Source organism: Convolutriloba macropyga, chromosome 4 (genome assembly GCF_964194025.1).
Source record: "Convolutriloba macropyga chromosome 4, txConMacr16.3, whole genome shotgun sequence".
Classification (NCBI taxonomy): Eukaryota; Metazoa; Xenacoelomorpha; order Acoela; family Convolutidae; genus Convolutriloba; species Convolutriloba macropyga.
In genome coordinates this window covers 70,765,888-70,785,844 of record NC_134471.1, presented here as the reverse complement: position 1 = coordinate 70,785,844, position 19,957 = coordinate 70,765,888, and the positions used below count along the sequence as shown (strand labels likewise).

General features: G+C 36.7%; 1 protein-coding gene and 1 non-coding gene across 2 annotated transcripts in view; one reads left to right on the top strand and one right to left on the bottom strand.

Moving 5' to 3' along the window:
- The window catches only part of LOC142337868 (testis-expressed protein 2-like), a 70,864-nt gene that overhangs the window by 14,151 nt on the left and 36,756 nt on the right, over window positions 1–19,957 (bottom strand). Inside the window, exons 8-9 of the mRNA XM_075387470.1 lie at window positions 18,209–18,444; window positions 17,171–17,438 (exon numbers count right to left, since the gene is read on the bottom strand). Coding sequence (XP_075243585.1) covers window positions 17,171–17,438; window positions 18,209–18,444 — 504 coding nt within the window. The remainder of the gene's footprint in view (window positions 1–17,170; window positions 17,439–18,208; window positions 18,445–19,957) is intronic.
- Window positions 10,560–10,641, top strand: Trnal-cag (transfer RNA leucine (anticodon CAG)). The gene has a single exon. It is a non-coding gene; the product is annotated as a tRNA-Leu (tRNA).

The following is a 19,957-nucleotide window of genomic DNA, read 5'->3' as shown; positions in this document are numbered from 1 at the left end:
AATACTTCCATAGCTACGGTTCACTTCAAAATAGCATAAAGATAACATCTGTTATTTCACAGCATCACAAAATATAGTTTCATGAATCAAGGAGAGGTCACTTATACTTATCCACGAAGACCTTAAGAATTTATCCCAATAAATTATAAATTTGCAGAATTAAAAACAATAGTGGACGATTCCCGGACGGTCAGAAGTGACCATGAAAAATATAGATAGCACAGTGCTAGAAAATAGCTGTAAAAGCCTCATAGACCTGTAGTCAAAACACCCATGAAAACATTTTTTATTTAAAAAATAAGACTTCAGACTTGCTTTTGGAAGTTCCGCTGGATAAACCCTCATTAATTTGACCTTAACTATTCAAGTTAGTCATTTTGAGAGTGAGGTGAGTCGTGTGACCAAAATATCGCGCATGAACAAAAACTCATACCAATCTTCCCTCTGCTCTTCTTCGCATTTGTTCAGTCTGACCTGAACGCAAACGTCTCGCCTGAACACCCAGTTTTCACGTGCGGCAGCGATAAAAAAATAGACATTCCACCAATACAACTCTTTGTGTTGTTAAATAGCAATAATAGCAGTGCCCAGCAAATTATATAGTAAGATTGGGGAACTTTTTTGCTTTTATTACAGATTAATTTCAGTTAATTTAAGACAACCAAACTGCAGCTAGATCGTGCAGAAGCTCTCAAGTCCCAAACATAGCCGGCAGATTGCCGGAAAATAGCCGCCGTTGACGCGCTTGATGCACATCGGGAATCAGTTTTTGTCTCTGAAATCGGTCCAGTAATATATCTGCAACACCTGAAAAAAATTCATTGGCCCTTGAAGATCAATTAAATCAGAAAATGGCAGAAAATTCAAAAAAAAATATCATTTGCAAATTTTAATAAAATGTTGCTAAAAATCATGAAAATGTCTTCAGAACCACTTCTGTAGCTCTAGAAGCTTTTCCAGAAAATCGTTCCATTGCTCCAAGCAACTAAGTAATAACAAACTATCAAACCGTGGATGGGGTTACCTGGCTACTGAGGCAAGAAAAACAAAAGACAACGGTTTTAAAAAAAATTCAAACAAATTGCAAATTTTTATCAAAAAACATCTAAAATTCGAAATGTTAAATTTTTCGAAACGAAACCATTCACATGAGAAAATCATGCAGTAACTTTTTACAACAAATTGGAATAGGTTTTCTGCCCCTTGAGCCTGGACAAAAACAGGAAATTGACAAAAAAAATTAGGAAAACTTAAAAATGCATATTTTATCAAAAAAATGCTTAAAATCGAGACATTAACATGTTGAAAACCATTTTATTTGCTACAAACAAATTAGTATTCCTTTGCGTGCTTGTGTTTGTAGTACCAAAAAATAGCTCAAAAAAAGCTCATGACAAGTAATTTTATCTCGCAAAAGACCATCATCAACTTTTAAAAACTTTAACCTAAGACTAATCAAACAAAAAATTCAAAACATAGCCGGCAGATTGCCGGAAAAATAGCCGCCACTATTAAGGGTATTAAGCAAAATACTAATATCAGCTAGCAATCGCTCTAATGAACTTTGATAGCATAATGCACTCGGACTTAATGACCGGGCTTTATCGGTTTATCCCGCTTCTTTTGATTTTGCTCTTTTCACATTGACCGTAATCACTACATTGTGTAAATCAATGCGTGGAAGAATTTAAAATCCATTCAGTTGAAACAGTGAGTGACGTAAGTCAGAAGTCAAACGTGAAAACCGTGACTTATGTAAAACGAAAAACGTGATCAAAAGGTAAGGCGAATTAAAAAAAAAAGAGGAGAGCGCCCAAATAATAGCCGTTTAGGAGGCTGGCGGCGGCTATTAATTTTTTTTTTTAAAAAAACCATGAAAAATTGCACCATTTTGAGCCCAAAGCTCCTAAAATGACCTTCTAACCTTAAATTAAGGGCATCCCAACAGCTGCGCCACTCTATGCACTTAAAGGACTACTAAAACCCACGTTGGGCCTCTAATGACGTTTCGAACTTAATGCCTGCCGGGCGTTACCTGTTTATACGTTTCGAATGATCAAAGTCATTGAAAAATGTGTGAAAACATCTCGAAAAAACCCAGCGCACCAATACAGTCCAAATTCTTTGGATTGTAAAAAAGGAGAGCGCCTAAATAATAGCCGTTTGAGAAGCTGACTGCGGCTATTAATTATCTTCTCTTTGCATGTGAGTCTGATGACTGTATCCCTATTCTGAACGTTTCCAACATGCCAGACTCTTGCAGGACATATTTCTGTACGAATTATGCACGGTAAGCTTTCAATTATCACGACAAAATTTTCCTCGGAAGAGAAACTTTTTTAGTAAGAAAGATGAACTATTGAACAAAATTATTGAAACAGGGCAGAGTATTGCGGTGGGTACCTTGAGAAAATAAATCTATATTAATTCAGTGTCGACATAAAAGGCGCCTAATCTTTACATGTTTTAACAGCCCCTAAACATGCTTTTCGGCAAAAAGCGACTGGTAACAGTCGGATTCGAACCGGGGTATGTGAGTTCAGAGTAAAAAGCGCAATGAGTTGAGCTAGGAAACAGATGAGCCGCGTATTCATCGGGATTTTTGTCCATTAACGTCGCATCCGTTTCTACTTTCTCCAATTCCCTCGTTTTTTGACAATTTTTTGTGCTCCGTGCCTTTCTCCTGTCACTATCTATCTTGTATCAATCTACATATTAAAAATTATTCGCATACCTATACCACCATATTTAAGCTCCTAATCTTCACATGTTTTAAGGCCTCTTAAATATACATCAAAGCGTTTTGATTCGGATGTATTTTGAAAAAGGTCAATGACCGAAAACTTGACCTTGCCAAAAAGTAAATGACCGAAAAGTTACCTATGCCGTAAAGGTCAATGACTGAATACAGAATGTGAAAATGGTTCATTGTTCGAAAAGCTGCCTATGACCGAAAAGCTGTCATCTATATCTATATAGTAATTCAGTGTCGACTTAAAAGGCACCATGTTTAAGCTCATAATCTTTACATGTTTTAACAGCCCCTAAACATGCTTTTCGGCAACAAGCGACTGGCAACAGTCGGATTCGAACCGGGGTCCGTGAGTTAAGAGGCAAAAGCGCAATGAGTTGAGCTAAAAACAGATGAGCCGCGTATTTATCGGGATTTTTGTCCATTAACGTCGCATCCGTTTCCACTTTCTCCAATTCCCTCGTTTTTTGACAATTTTTTGTGCTCCGTGCCTTTCTCCTGTCACTATCTATCTTGTATCAATCTGCATATTAAAAATTATTCGAATACCTATACCACCATATTTAAGCTCCTAATTGTCACATGTTTTAAGGCCTCATAAATATACATCAAAGCGTTTTGATTCGGATGTATTTTGAAAAAGGTCAATGACCAAAAACTTGACCTTGCCAAAAAGTAAATGACCGAAAAGTTACCTATGCCGTAAAGGTCAATGACTGAATACAGAATGTGAAAATGGTTCATTGTTCGAAAAGCTGCCTATGACCGAAAAGCTGTCTTCTATATCTATATATTAATTCAGTGTCGACATAAAAGGCACCATGTTTAAGCTCCTAATGTTTACATGTTTAAACAGCCCCTAAACATGCTTTTCGGCAAAAAGCGACTGGTAACAGTCGGATTCGAACCGGGGTATGTGAGTTCAGAGTCAAAAGCGCAATGAGTTGAGCTAGGAAACAGATGAGCCGCGTATTCATCGGGATTTTTGTCCATTAACTTCGCATCCGTTTCTACTTTCTCCAATTCCCTCGTTTTTTGACAATTTTTTTTGTGCTCCGTGCCTTTCTCCTGTCACTATCTATCTTGTATCAATCTACATATTAAAAATTATTCGAATACCTATACCACCATATTTAAGCTCCTAATCTTCACATGTTTTAAGGCCTCTTAAATATACATCAAAGCGTTTTGATTCGGATGTTTTTTGAAAAAGGTCAATGACCGAAAACTTGACCTTGCCAAAAAGTAAATGACCGAAAAGTTACCTATGCCGTAAAGGTCAATGACTGAATACAGAATGTGAAAATGGTTCATTGTTCGAAAAGCTGCCTATGACCGAAAAGCTGTCTTCTATATCTATATATTAATTCAGTGTCGACATAAAAGGCACCATGTTTAAGCTCCTAATGTTTACATGTTTAAACAGCCCCTAAACATGCTTTTCGGCAAAAAGCGACTGGTAACAGTCGGATTCGAACCGGGGTATGTGAGTTCAGAGTCAAAAGCGCAATGAGTTGAGCTAGGAAACAGATGAGCCGCGTATTCATCGGGATTTTTGTCCATTAACTTCGCATCCGTTTCTACTTTCTCCAATTCCCTCGTTTTTTGACAATTTTTTTTGTGCTCCGTGCCTTTCTCCTGTCACTATCTATCTTGTATCAATCTACATATTAAAAATTATTCGCATACCTATACCACCATATTTAAGCTCCTAATCTTCACATGTTTTAAGGCCTCTTAAATATACATCAAAGCGTTTTGATTCGGATGTATTTTGAAAAAGGTCAATGACCGAAAACTTGACCTTGCCAAAAAGTAAATGACCGAAAAGTTACCTATGCCGTAAAGGTCAATGACTGAATACAGAATGTGAAAATGGTTCATTGTTCGAAAAGCTGCCTATGACCGAAAAGCTGTCTTCTATATCTATATATTAATTCAGTGTCGACATAAAAGGCACCATGTTTAAGCTCCTAATGTTTACATGTTTAAACAGCCCCTAAACATGCTTTTCGGCAAAAAGCGACTGGTAACAGTCGGATTCGAACCGGGGTATGTGAGTTCAGAGTCAAAAGCGCAATGAGTTGAGCTAGGAAACAGATGAGCCGCGTATTCATCGGGATTTTTGTCCATTAACTTCGCATCCGTTTCTACTTTCTCCAATTCCCTCGTTTTTTGACAATTTTTTTTGTGCTCCGTGCCTTTCTCCTGTCACTATCTATCTTGTATCAATCTACATATTAAAAATTATTCGCATACCTATACCACCATATTTAAGCTCCTAATCTTCACATGTTTTAAGGCCTCTTAAATATACATCAAAGCGTTTTGATTCGGATGTATTTTGAAAAAGGTCAATGACCGAAAACTTGACCTTGCCAAAAAGTAAATGACCGAAAAGTTACCTATGCCGTAAAGGTCAATGACTGAATACAGAATGTGAAAATGGTTCATTGTTCGAAAAGCTGCCTATGACCGAAAAGCTGTCTTCTATATCTATATATTAATTCAGTGTCGACATAAAAGGCACCATGTTTAAGCTCCTAATGTTTACATGTTTAAACAGCCCCTAAACATGCTTTTCGGCAAAAAGCGACTGGTAACAGTCGGATTCGAACCGGGGTATGTGAGTTCAGAGTCAAAAGCGCAATGAGTTGAGCTAGGAAACAGATGAGCCGCGTATTCATCGGGATTTTTGTCCATTAACTTCGCATCCGTTTCTACTTTCTCCAATTCCCTCGTTTTTTGACAATTTTTTTTGTGCTCCGTGCCTTTCTCCTGTCACTATCTATCTTGTATCAATCTACATATTAAAAATTATTCGCATACCTATACCACCATATTTAAGCTCCTAATCTTCACATGTTTTAAGGCCTCTTAAATATACATCAAAGCGTTTTGATTCGGATGTATTTTGAAAAAGGTCAATGACCGAAAACTTGACCTTGCCAAAAAGTAAATGACCGAAAAGTTACCTATGCCGTAAAGGTCAATGACTGAATACAGAATGTGAAAATGGTTCATTGTTCGAAAAGCTGCCTATGACCGAAAAGCTGTCTTCTATATCTATATATTAATTCAGTGTCGACATAAAAGGCACCATGTTTAAGCTCCTAATGTTTACATGTTTAAACAGCCCCTAAACATGCTTTTCGGCAAAAAGCGACTGGTAACAGTCGGATTCGAACCGGGGTATGTGAGTTCAGAGTCAAAAGCGCAATGAGTTGAGCTAGGAAACAGATGAGCCGCGTATTCATCGGGATTTTTGTCCATTAACTTCGCATCCGTTTCTACTTTCTCCAATTCCCTCGTTTTTTGACAATTTTTTTTGTGCTCCGTGCCTTTCTCCTGTCACTATCTATCTTGTATCAATCTACATATTAAAAATTATTCGAATACATATACCACCATATTTAAGCTCCTAATCTTCACATGTTTTAAGGCCTCTTAAATATACATCAAAGCGTTTTGATTCGGATGTATTTTGAAAAAGGTCAATGACCGAAAACTTGACCTTGCCAAAAAGTAAATGACCGAAAAGTTACCTATGCCGTAAAGGTCAATGACTGAATACAGAATGTGAAAATGGTTCATTGTTCGAAAAGCTGCCTATGACCGAAAAGCTGTCATCTATATCTATATATTAATTCAGTGTCGACTTAAAAGGCACCATGTTTAAGCTCCTAATCTTTACATGTTTCAACAGCCCCTAAACATGCTTTTCGGCAACAAGCGACTGGCAACAGTCGGATTCGAACCGGGGTCCGTGAGTTAAGAGGCAAAAGCGCAATGAGTTGAGCTAAAAACAGATGAGCCGCGTATTTATCGGGATTTTTGTCCATTAACGTCGCATCCGTTTCCACTTTCTCCAATTCCCTCCTTTTTTCACAATTTTTTGTGCTCTATGCCTTTCTCCTGTCACTATCTATCTTCTATCAATCTACATAATAAAAATTATTCGAATAACTATACTTTTATGTTTAAGCTTCTAATCTTCACATGTTTTAAGGTCTCTTAAACACACATCAAAGCGTTTTGATTCGCATGTATTTTGAAAAAGGTCAATGACCGAAAACTTGACCTTGCCGAAAAGTAAATGACCGAAGAGTTACCTATGCCGTAAAGGTCAATGACTGAATACTGAATGTAAAAATGGTTCATTATTCGAAAAGCTGCCTATGACCGAAAAGCTGTCTTCTATATCTATATATTAATTCAGTGTCGACATAAAAGGCAACATGTTTAAGCTCCTAATGTTTACATGTTTTAACAGCCCCTAAACATGCTTTTCGGCAAAAAAAGACTGGTAACAGTCGGATTCGATCCGGGGTATGTGAGTTTAGAGTCAAAAGCGCAATGAGTTGAGCTAGGAAACAGATGGGCCGCGTATTCATCGGGATTTTTGTCCATTAACATCGCATCCGTTTCTACTTTCTCCAATTCCCTCCTTTTTTGACAATTTTTTGTGCTCCGTGCCTTTCTCCTGTCACTATCTATCTTGTATCAATCTACATATTAAAAATTATTCGAATACCTATACCACCATATTTAAGCTCCTAATTGTCACATGTTTTAAGGCCTCTTAAATATACATCAAAGCGTTTTGATTCGGATGTATTTTGAAAAAGATCAATGACCGAAAACTTGACCTTGCCAAAAAGTAAATGACCGAAAAGTTACCTATGCCGTAAAGGTCAATGACTGAATACAGAATGTGAAAATGGTTCATTGTTCGAAAAGCTGCCTATGACCGAAAAGCTGTCATCTATATCTATATATTAATTCAGTGTCCACTTAAAAGGCACCATGTTTAAGCTCCTAATCTTTACATGTTTTAACAGACCCTAAACATGCTTTTCGGCAACAAGCGACTGGCAACAGTCGGATTCGAACCGGGGTCCGTGAGTTAAGAGGCAAAAGCGCAATGAGTTGAGCTAAAAAACAGATGAGCCGCGTATTTATCGGGATTTTTGTCCATTAACTTCGCATCCGTTTCCACTTTCTCCAATTCCCTCCTTTTTTCACAAGTTTTTGTGCTCCATGCCTTTCTCCTGTCACTATCAGTCTTCTATCAATCTACATATTAAAAATAATTCGAATACCTATACCACCATGTTTAAGCTCCTAATCTTCACATGTTTTAAGGCCTCTTAAATATACATCAAAGCGTTTTGATTCGCATGTATTTTGAAAAAAGTCAATGACTGAAAATTTGACTTTGCCAAAAAGTAAATGACCGAAAAAGTTACCTATGCCGTAAAGTTCAATGACTGAATACTGAATGTAAAAATGGTTCATTTTTGGAAAAGCTGCAAATGAACGAAAAGCTGTCATAGTCAAAAAGTCAGTGACCGAAAAGTAATTTATGCCATAAAGGCCAATGACTGGATAGCCGCGGATGTTTCTAATCGGAACTTTTTACGCTGAATGTTTGCGTGACCAATTTTTAAACAATGTTTCGCTTCTTTTGTTTTCAGTTTTGCTTGATCTCAGTCTCATAAAATTTTTTAACAACTGAAGTTTAATTAACTGAATATTTTGTTGCCAGTTTTTTTTTCAAAATTAGGCTGTGAAGAATTTGGTCTATTTTTCTTTTTTTGACTTTCGAAGGAAGGTCTTTTCTCTTCCGTTTCTTTCTTTACTCCTTCTTTTTCTTTTTATTTTCTCCTTCATTTGTTTTGTTTTTGGTTATATTTCTTTTTCTCTGTCTCTTCTGCTTTTTATCTTTCCTTTCTCTTTCTTTTCTCTTTCTTGTTTCCTTTCTTTATCTCTCCTTTTCTCTTGCTTTTCTCTCTCTTTTCTGTCGTTCTGCTTTTTTTCTGTCTTTTTCTGTACTTGTCTGCGTTTCCTCTTTTTTATTCTTTATTTTCTCCTTTTAGTTTCTTAATGGTTTTTCTCTTTTTCGTTCCTCTATTTAGCTTGTCGTTCTTCCGTTTTTCCTTTCTATTTTTTTCTGTCTTACTGTACTCTTTCTTTGCTTTTCTTTTCTCTTTTTTTCTCTTTTCTGTTGTTTTCTACCTTTTTTCTCATCCTTTCTCTTTTGTTCCTGTTTAGCTTCTCTCTTTATTGTCTCGCTCACTTTTCTGTCTTTCTTTCCTCTTGCTTCTCTCTGTCTTTTCTGTCTTTGATTTTTCTTTTCTCTCCTTTCTTTCTGATAGTATTTTTTCTCTTTTAGTTGTTTTTCTTTTCTGACTCTCGTTCTCTATTTTTCTCTGTTCTTTCTGCTTTCTTCTCTCTTTTTTGCTTTCTGTCGTTTTCCTTTTTCTTTTCTGTATTTCAAATCTCTTTTCTCTATTGCTTTTGTCTGTTTTTTTTCTGTTTTTTCCTGCCTTTATTTGTTTTCATTCGCTTTCTCTTTCGTTCCTCTGTCGTTCTTTATTTTCTCGTTCTTTTCTCTTTCCTTTCTGTTTTTCTTTTTTCTACCGCTCTTTTGTGTTTTTTCTGTCTGTCTTTTCTCTCTTGATTTCTTTTTCTTTTATCTTGCGTTTCTCTTTCCTGTCTTTCAGTTCTGTCTCTTTTCTCTCTTTCTTTTAACTCTTTCCTTTCTGTTCTTTTTTCCTTTCTTTTCTCATTTGTTTCTTTCTGCTCCCTCTTTCTCTTCTTTCTCTCCTTTCGCCTTTTCTCTCTCTCTCTCCTGTTTTTCACTCTTACTTCTCTCTTACTTTTCTCTTTTCTTGCATTTCTGTCTTTTGTCTCTTTTCTGTCTTTCGTTTCTTGATCTATTTTGTCTCTTTTGTTTGTCTTTCTTTTCTCTTTCTTTTCTGTCCTTTTTTCTTTTCCCTCCGTTCTCTCTTGCTCTTTTAAACGTTTGTTTTTCTCTGTTTCATTTGTCTTTTTTGACTTTTTCTTTTTTCGTTCACCCATCTTTTCTCTCTATTTTTTCTTTTTTTTTCGGTCATTTTTTCTCTCGTTTTATCTTGCTTTTCTCTCCTTCTCTTCCTTTCTTTTCTGTCTTTTTTCTCTTTCTTTTGTCTTTTTCTGTCTTTCTTAAACTCTTTCTTCTTGGCCTGCTAGTAAACTCTTTTTCTTCTGTTCGGTTTTGCTGCCCTTTTTCTTTTTTCTGTCTTTCCTTTGATTTCTGTCTCATTTCGCCTTTTCGTTTCTTTCTTTTCTCATTCCTTTCTGTCTTTCTTTTCTTTTTTCTGTTTTCTCTCCCTCCATATCTTGTTTCTTCTCCTTTTTACGCTCCTTAAAAATGCAGCCTAAGGTATTACATGCGTTACGCTACGACACCATGTAGAATTTCGTTATCTGTACAAGTCTTAGCGCTCCCTAATTATAATGTTCAGCAAAGCCGAAAAAGTTGAACACAAAATTGCTGGGACTTGGAGGTATTATGCTAAACCAAACACATCGGTAATGTAACGCGTAGTACCTATGGCTGTTGAACGAGGGGCATGTGTTCCAGCCCGAGGTGGTAGAAATAAAATGAATTTCAAAACTTCTATTTTTCAAATGATCTTGTTATACTTTTGCGGGCCTGCTAGTAAACTCTGAACTCTGTTTCATAATCGAATAGAGAAAATCACGATATAGATCAACAAATATTAGAAAGGCAGGATGGCCGAGCGATCAAAGGCGCCGCAGCGTTCAGGTCGCAGTATCTCGGGATGCGTGGGTTGGAAACCCACTACTGTAAAAATATTTAAATTTTCTTGCATCTCGCTCAAACTACTTTCCAGGTGCTATTTTGTTTTCTGTTAAACTGCAGGACACAGTTCCAACAATTTTGGTCATTGGTAAACTTACGAGAGCTAAGCTAAGAGAGGGCTCCTGAATTGAACAAAAGCAAACATGGATAGATTGTGGCAGGATGGCCGAGCGGTCTAAGGCGCTGCGTTCAGGTCGCAGTATCTTCGGATGCGTGGGTTCGAATCCCACTCCTGTCAAGTTTTGTCAAAAATTTATTGTAAATAATTAGGGAAGTCGCTCTTTAAATGAGAAAAGAAACTAGGCTAACACACTTCATTCAGAACTTCGTCTCCAGTCAACTACTCACTAACTACATTAAATGTTTGCTTCTTTATAGTATTTAATCTCGAAATTTCTTAAGCCAGATTATCGGGAAAAAGAAGCGATATAGCTCTTGGCTTTCATTGGAATTAAAACTAGTGAAAAACAACAGGAAAGAACATAAATGAGCACCACCGTACGAAATGGTATCGAACTTGATTGTTTTGTTGTACCTCCAAGAGAAATGCTGCCGCTTGCCCTTGAGATCTACACAGAGAAAGCCCGCAAGCTCTACCAGTTTATCCAGCTTACAAACATGGAAGTCAACTTAAATCGCTTAAGCTCAAGAATGTTCTCGAATATACCATTCAGAGTGTACTTCTTATAAGACACAGACAAGGAGTTTTTCTAGATAGCCCTAGAGTTTTGTTGAAATTAGATGTTCTAGATTTGTCAAAAACTCATATCCTTAGATAGAAAAGGACGAAGGTTTAGCGCACTCTATTGACTTTCAATAACTTTAAAAATCCAATTTTCATCATGAAAGCACAGAAGTGTGAGTTCAACATTTTCATCATGTGAGTTCAATCGAATTTTTCTCTGACCATGGCCTAAAAAGCTACACAAAGCAGAGCAAGAGGTGCTGAAATCCGCAAGAATAATCTACGGCGCCGACGAGCAGACCAGTACAGGTCCTGAATTAAAATTTCAAAAAATAAAACATACCCGCATAGATTTCAGGAAAATAGCCCGCATTGATTTCCATAACCCTAACCCCTATTGGGATCAAAAGAACAGAAAAAAATGATTTATGTACAAAATTATTCGTAGAGTGCAAAATTGATGTCAGTCCGTAGTTCCGACATACTCCTGTTTTCAATGAGGGGGTACAGGGACTAGTATCAATACCCAAAAACCGTTGCTAACCGATGTTAACCAAGACTTATGAGAACAAAGTTCAAGTAGAGGGCATCTAAAATTGGGCTTTATAGGTTTATCCGGTTTCTACACTTGATTTTGCTTTCATGACTCCATTCAATTCATATTGCTTTGCTGAGTAACTGCTGCCTGGAAGCGCTTGCAGCAGAAAGATCGAAGAAAGAAACTAGCCCAGAGAAGTCAAAAATTGATTGATTTGGCCACAAACGACCAATAAAAGCTCTAGAAAACTTGAGCAAAAAGTAGAAACCACCACGATGAGTTGATCAATTTAATTTATAAAAATATGCGTTACCAAACCTTTATATAATTTCACTTATCATCAAAAATCCTACCAAGGCCCCTAATAACACAATGGAACAAAAAAATATTTTGAAAGTCAGAAAAAAACGAAAGAATTAGGTAAAAAACATCAAAAACAAAAATTTACACAAAAATTTTGCAACAGCAAAAGCATTGCTTGTAATATATTCTCTTGTACGACTCATTTATGTTCGCCAAAAAAGATCAAATGACGCGAAATATAACCAACGGAACATCTCAAAAAAATAGAAAAACCGACACAAATAAAGAATTAAAGGAAAAATTCTAAAAACCTGTTAAACTTTTTCTTACGAGATTGTCTCTAAATTGGGTAAAAGTATAGATAAACGCTTTCAAAACCCACTAGAAACGGTTCACTATTATTTATTGAGCACCCACACAACGCCCATACGCACTGTAAAACATGAGCAAGAACTAAAAACATTAAAGTGCAGAATTTAATTAGTTATTTTTATGAAAAAAAAATATGTGCTAAGAAACCTTTAATTCTTTTCACTTAGTACCAATAATCCCACAACCAACCCTAAATAAACAATTTAACAGGAATAAGTAAATTGAAAGCCAGAAAGAAAAAAGAAATATGCAAAAAACTTGAAAACAGAAAATCAGCAAAAAATTATTCAAATTAAACCAATATTCGTATTTAAAACAAACCTGAAAAGATAATAACGAAATCAAAACGCCTCCAATGAATAAACACAGCCGGTAGATTCCCGGAAAATAGCCGTGATAAACGCTTGTGCTCTACCATTAATTGAAACAACTGAAAAAATAAGATTGACAGATCGACAACCCGCTTTTTCATAGATCACGAGACTTTTTGGGTTAGATTCGTCATTTTTATGAGACACATTTGCTCTACAAGGAAAAACCCCAAGGGAGCTTTTCAAAATTAACATTCGTTAATAAAACTCAAGAATCTATTACTCAGGAATTAGGGCATATAAGTTTGGCACTACTTAGATGCAGACTATTGACCTTTAATTAGTAAATCATCATAAAATTTCAAGTTCCATAAGTGAGTTCAGAAGTCATTTTTTGAGTGAGGTAACTCACGCAATTGACCTAAAAGCAGAAATGACGTCACGAATACAAATTTTAACTGCAAAGCAGTAGAAGTCACTGAAGTCATCGAAAAAGTCAATTCCAAGAAGTCAAGGTAAGACGAAACAAAAATCTGTTAGACGAAATAAAAAAATAAGGAACGCAATAAAAGCCGCCTGGAATTGCTGACGCCGCTATCAGCAAAATTCAAATTATTTTTACCCGTAAAATTATCCCAGACACTGAAAACACGAAAAGAGTACAAGAACAGCTAAAAAAAAGCGGCTGAAACGGTGAAACCACAACAAGAACAAGATTGCATAGAACTCTGATAATTTAAGACGGTCAAAATGCTCCCAATGGCACAGTTACATGTTGACATTAAGCAAGCCCACATTACTCGAGAAAAAAACAGCAAAAACTAAAATGCTTCGAAAAAGTCCCACGTGATCAAAAAATTTCGCTTGCTTAGCTTAAGTTTTTCACAACTGTATTTCTTGCTCTCTGAAACCGCAAAAGCACAAACAATAATTCTCTCTTCACTCTGATTCGCTCACCAAAAAGGACGCTCCACCGATACTTCTCTTTCAAAAAAAACTACAGCAGCTACAACAGCCTGCTAAGAAGATGAGAACGCTGTTAATCAGACATTGACATAATTAAGCATAAGTCTTCAAAACAGTTTCTGTGAATCGCATACTTGGAGACAGTGAGCTGAAAGGCTCTAAGAGCACTTAATGCCAGCAGGGGACTACCTGCTTATCGCATTTTTGAGGACGAGAAGTCAAATGGGTCAAACGAAAAATCAGTCAAGCCAAAAATCGCATTAAAAAAGACCGACATGACTAATATAATTGCTACAAACTTCGTTTGAGAGCAATTAAAAAATCAGACCACTAAAATCTTGTTAAATCTGGTTTTTCAAATTGCTCGTCCTTAAAAACGTCACAACAAACTTTTCCAAATAAAAGGAAAAATGGAGAAACACGAAGTAACAAAATGGACTTTCAGAAATAGATCAAAGATCTGTTTGAAAATAAGTGGCATCAAAGGCAATATAACACGTAACTACATATTGAGCTATCAGATCAAATCAAACTATTCAATGTTACAAATCGGATAACATCCTTTACATAATCACTAAGGGAAAAGTCACAAAACTACCAACAGATAATACATTATTCATAAAAGGAATTTTGCCAAAATAAGTGAGTGAACAGCTGAACAGATTCATGCCTCATTATATGGTCGCTGAATTGATTGCCAAATATCAACAGATACTTCTCCAAGACAAATAATGTCGAAGTTGGAAAGTATCATTGGCTAAAGGTTTAAGCCAAGAAATGCTTTAAATTATCCCAGTTAAACCTATCAATAAGAGACCGAGTGAAAAAAATTCAAAACCTTTACAAAATTTTCGGAAAAAACCATTAGCTATCAAAACAAAAATCAAGTTCATTAACTTTTCCAGAGTAGACTATCGGTCATGTCGTTAATTAAACTAAGTCAAAAGACCGCAGGATGAACAATTAAAACGGTCGCTACTCAAAATATCAATATTTTGAGAAAGTGAACAATATTTTCAGAAAGTAGCCGCTGTTGATGCGCTTAACCCACATCGGGAAACACATCGTAACAGAAATTGGCAGACTTTTTTGTAAGTGTCAAAAGTGTTTTAATTTGGTTCAGTTAGATTCTAAACCTATAATGGATTCAGCTTTTAAACTGGAAGCCATCAAGCTTAACACTAATGTCCAGCTAGCAATAGCTCTAATGAACTTTGATAACCTAATGCACTGACTTAATGGTCGGGCTTTAAAGGTTTATCCCGTTTCTTTTGATTTTGCTCGTTTGACTTTGACGGTATTCACCACATTGCGCAATTCAATGCGTGAAAGAATTTAAATTTCATTCAGTTGAAACAGTGAGTGATATCAGTCAAAAGTCAAGCGTGGAAATCGTGACTTATGTAAAACGAAAAACAAAGCTCAAAAAGTAAAACGACTTTTAAGAAAGGGAGAGCGCTTAAATAATAGCCGTTGAGAGACTGACGGCGGTTATTAAAAAATATTAATCTACTCTGAAAAACTGAAATGAGTTAAATTACGCCTAATTGGAGATTCGAGGAACCCATACGTAATGATTAAGGAGCCTAGTAATAACACAACAATAAAACATACCCGGCAGATTGGGATTAAAAGAACAAAAAATTGAAAAACAAAATATTTTTGTACGAAAACACTTCTAAAGTGCAAACTATTTTGACGAAAATTCGTAGTTAGAAATACTCCCCGTCTCTCAGTGAGAGGAAAGGGGCACTAGTAAAAATACCAGTAAGCATAAGAGATGGTAACTAAAACTGATACGGACAAAGTTCCAGGGGCAGGGATCTAAAAATGGGCTTTATGGGTTCATCCCGCTTCTATTTTGATTTAATTTTTCGATAGTTATTCTGTTCACTTTAGATTGCCTTGCTGGGCAACTGCTGTTTAAAAGCACTGAGAAAAATGAGCGAAGGAAGAAACTAGCCTAAAAAAAGTCAAAAAGATTTTATGTAAAAAGTTGAACAAGCTGTGAACTAAGGTAAAGTGACACAAAGCAAGACAGGTCCTGACACATTTCAAAGAGTTTTCATAGTCTAAACAAAATAATAGACCTAGAATGGACAATAAATGGATTGGGAAAACCACTCAGACAAACGTTCCATCAAAAATTGAAGAAAAATAGGAAAACTCAAAGTCAAATTTCCGCATGTGAACAAAAACAGCAATCGAGAGGGCGAATTTTTGTTCAGCCACCGTTTTCTCAGTCTATTTTAAAATAAGAGTGATAAAATTTCACGCCGCAAAACAACTCACTTTTTCGCTCCACTTCTTGTTTCGGCGTGTCCAAAATCACGTCTCCAATTTGACTTTAAAAATCATGAAAATGTGTGAACAAATCTTAAAAAAGACGGGCCCCCAAGTTAAAAAATTAGGAGCGCTATAATAGCCAGCTGAGAATCAAAGGACGGCTATCAATAAAAGGAAAACTTATGATATCACGAATATTTAATATTTTACGATAATACATAAAGACAATGGGACCTGTCATTAATTAATCTAAGTAATGACAATCGAGAGGGCACCCATAAACCGACTAATGACGGAAGAATTGCTCTTGAACGACAGGCGAGGCAATTTGATTTAGGGGCTGTAGCCTAGATAAATTTTTCTTTAAGGGAGCAAAAATAGTTTACCACGCCGGGATTCGAGCCATTGACCTCCCGCTCCCTGATCAGAAGCACTGTCCACGCAGAAGAGCGCAAAATGTTCAAGCGAAAAATTTGAATAAAAAGACTAAAACGTTTACAATAATTGCTAAGAACGTTCAAGAGCAATTAAAAATGCACTAATTTTCTCTATGAAAACAGAAAGTATCAAGTTCACAAAAAATAATTAGTTGCCCATTTAGGGGTTCGAACAACGGAAACTATGCACTATTAGAGCACATGTATCACTTTTAGCATTATTCAAGAAAAGAGCCAAAGCAGAAGTCAAATTACCGTATGTGAGCAAAAAACGCGCTATCGAAAACCTAAAACTCATTCGAAAAAATTTTCTGGCTCCAACATGAATCCAGGATAAATTCCTCGAGTTACCTACTCGTTTTCTTCGATCGCTTTTTACTTTGGCGTAATTGAAACCAAGACTCTAATTTGACTTCAAATATTTGAACAGATCCTAATAAAAAAACAGCGCCCTAATATGATTTGAATAGACAGAAATTAAGATGATATTAATCACCTCGCTATCGTTTCTCCGCTGTCAAAACACGCCGCCAGTAAAAAGGTATCGCAATTTAGCTAAACTCAGTTGGGTCAAATGTGCTTCAAGTCATAAAATGATAATTAAGGCCCTTCATATAGATGAGTCATGACGTCGACTATCAAAAACTATATACTAAACCAAGATGCATCGCTTGGGAACGATAAATTAACGGCGTGAGACGAAAAATTGGTCAAGCGAAAAATTGCATAAAAAAAGACCCAAGGACTAATATAATTGCTAAACTTTATTTTAAAGCAATTAAAAACGCTAATTGCCGCAAAATTTGCCTGCGGTCAGTTACAAAAATCTCCCCCGGATATCCTTGTATCATTCAATGAGAATATCATACCTTGATAGTGGCTAGCTTGTTCTGTATTTTGTTAGCCACGAAGGACAGCCACCTCTTTTGTCTCATAGCATCCCACACCAGTCTAGCTATCAGCATGTTCAGACCCGTTAGAGGCCATTCAACATGTGCTGCTGCACAGTTACCTGCTAGTCCACTGTCTCCTTTGCCACTGTGCTCTGAGAACCCGCTAACATTCAAACTGGTCGAGCTTGCATTTGATGTGGCCATTATTATTTCGTGTTTCTCTTTGTCAACGTCTAGTTTGTTCCTTAAAATAAATCGAAAAAGAATAAACGCTAATGTGGATATTTAATGCCCATTTAGTATTTCTTTTAAACTGCCTTTCGGCCATTTTCAACTTAAGCGCCGTGAACTGAAAAAGTTGCATACTCTATAGGACGGACAGTGTTCAAAATCTGGTGTAGTTACTTAAACATCTGAAGAACAAAAGAAAATTATATCTGTGCAACAGATCAGAAGAAATCTGACAAACGAGTGGTATCAACAGTAGTGGAACCACAATTCTATTCTCGAACCTAACTAAATTATTACACCAAGATTGCTTGACGGTTTCAAATATTACTAATGACGTTCGCCAAACTTGAAAAAAAAACAAGCTTCTGAATCCGCTCTAACAGTTTTTGAGAAGTTTATACATAAAAACAAAACAGGTGTCGAGCGCGAGGGGTTACGAGAATGAGGTGGAGGGGAATGAAGTGGGGCTGTGACGTGATCGAGGGAGGGAGGGGGAGGGGGTCGAAGTGTGGAGCAGAACTGCCCTTCCGTCAAGAAATTATGTCTCCTAAAGTTTCGGGGAATCGCATACTTATAGACTAGTAAATAGTAAGCCTCAAAGAGAAACTTAATGCCCTCCGGGCTGTACCTGTTTTCGATTTTGAGGACGAATAGTCAAATGCTCAGATGAAAAAAACCGATCAGACGAAAAGTTGGTAGTAGAAAAAATCGTATTAAAAACGAACAGCAGGACTAATATAATTGCTACAAACTTTGTTTGAGGGCAATCAATAACTATCTCACCTTTGTGCCTGTGCATTCTGAGCATGTATTCGATGAGCTGTCATGAAAGTGTGATATTGCATGTCGTATTTACATTGGATGTCTTCGACCGATACTTGACTGTGTCTCTTCTTGTCCACTAAATCTAGGGGAGAGTTAGAGGTAGAGCCACCTTCATTGGAACTATTCAAGTTGACATTGAAATCAAAGTTAGAACGCTTCCGTCGAACAGATGTGTTTATTGTCAATGGAGTAGACTAAAACAAAACTTTACATCAACAGATGAAACGAAATCGAAATGCGATTACCGTCATGTGAAGTAACCCCTTACTCTCAAATGCGCAACCAGTTTTGTCTCATTGCACAAAAAAATTCTACCGCGCAACAGTTTTTCTAAATATAACCTCCTTTCACAAATTTAGGGAATTCAGGCAACTTCACAAACGGAGAAGTTTTCAATGACGAGGGCGTAGAGATTTCACTTTTGGGCAAACTTTACATAACCAAAAAGAATGCAGAGGAAAAGTGGTGAAAATGTGAAAAAAATAAGAGAAATAATTGCAATGTACATAATTGTAGAAAAAACAATCGCATATATTCACTTAATTTTACATACAATTCTCAACAGATGAGGTAACCACTCGGCTATCTGTCCTGAGTGATTTCCAATCTTACAATCGCTTTTATTTTAGGAATAAACTTTACTTTGGATTGAACTGAATTCAGATCACTCAAAAACGAAGAAGATAAGCGCAAAAAAGTCAATTGAGAAGTCAAAGAATCCTCTAGAAAAAAAGCGCAAAATGGGCCAAGCAAAAATTATGCATAAAAAGACACGTTTACAATAGTTGCCTCAAACTTCGAGAGCAATTAATAACATAAGAATATAACCGGTTAAGGTCAATCAAATTGTTCTGAATCCCCTGGCGTGAGCTGGCGTTAGTTAAAGCTACCTAGACTGTGTGTTTGTGTGGTGGGGAGGGGGGGGGCAAAGGAGGACGGGTATACGAGCGGATGGGGTACAAACCACTTAAGACAGCCCGGGTCTTTGCCAATATGAACCCCCCCCCCCCACCCACGAAACTATATCCCCATTATGGTATAATAACCATGATTGACAGGGCTATTGGTTATATGATCACTAAGCTGGGGGGGGGGGGGTATAATGGGAAAGACTAGACAGCCCTTTATACCTGGAATTTACGCCTACATAGCAGAATGCGGTGGTAAGGGAGAAAACCGTGCATCGAGATGCAAGTGAGTTTTATCAGTGAATTCGATGGACGGACGAAAAAATGGTAGAAGAGCTTCGTTTGATCAATTAAACAACTGAAGTAGGAAATGAAAAGCGTGAAAACATTGGAGTGGTCTGAAGGTTGAACAAAATAGAGAATGGAGGAAAAAGAGTGGTTTTTATTCATAACGCTATTTTCGACAGAGCAAGAAACTGGGACGTGAAAAATTTTCTGTTAGCAAGCGCATTTTTTGTTAACGCTAAGCTGTAAGAATTTTTTAAATGGTTTTGGCTATTTTTCGAAGCGCGAATAGACCATATTGACAGCTTTGATTCAGTTTGTTTTGACAGGATTGAATGGAAGCCCATTGCACGCAGAGGACGGAAATAAGCGAACGGTGCATCGAGGGAGATGCAAGGTAACATCGCACGGCCATATTCATTAGGCATCATATGATTGCAGTGTTGATTGTATGAAACAATATTTTTGTTGAGAAATTAAACAAAATCATGAAATTTAAAACAGTTTCTCAAAT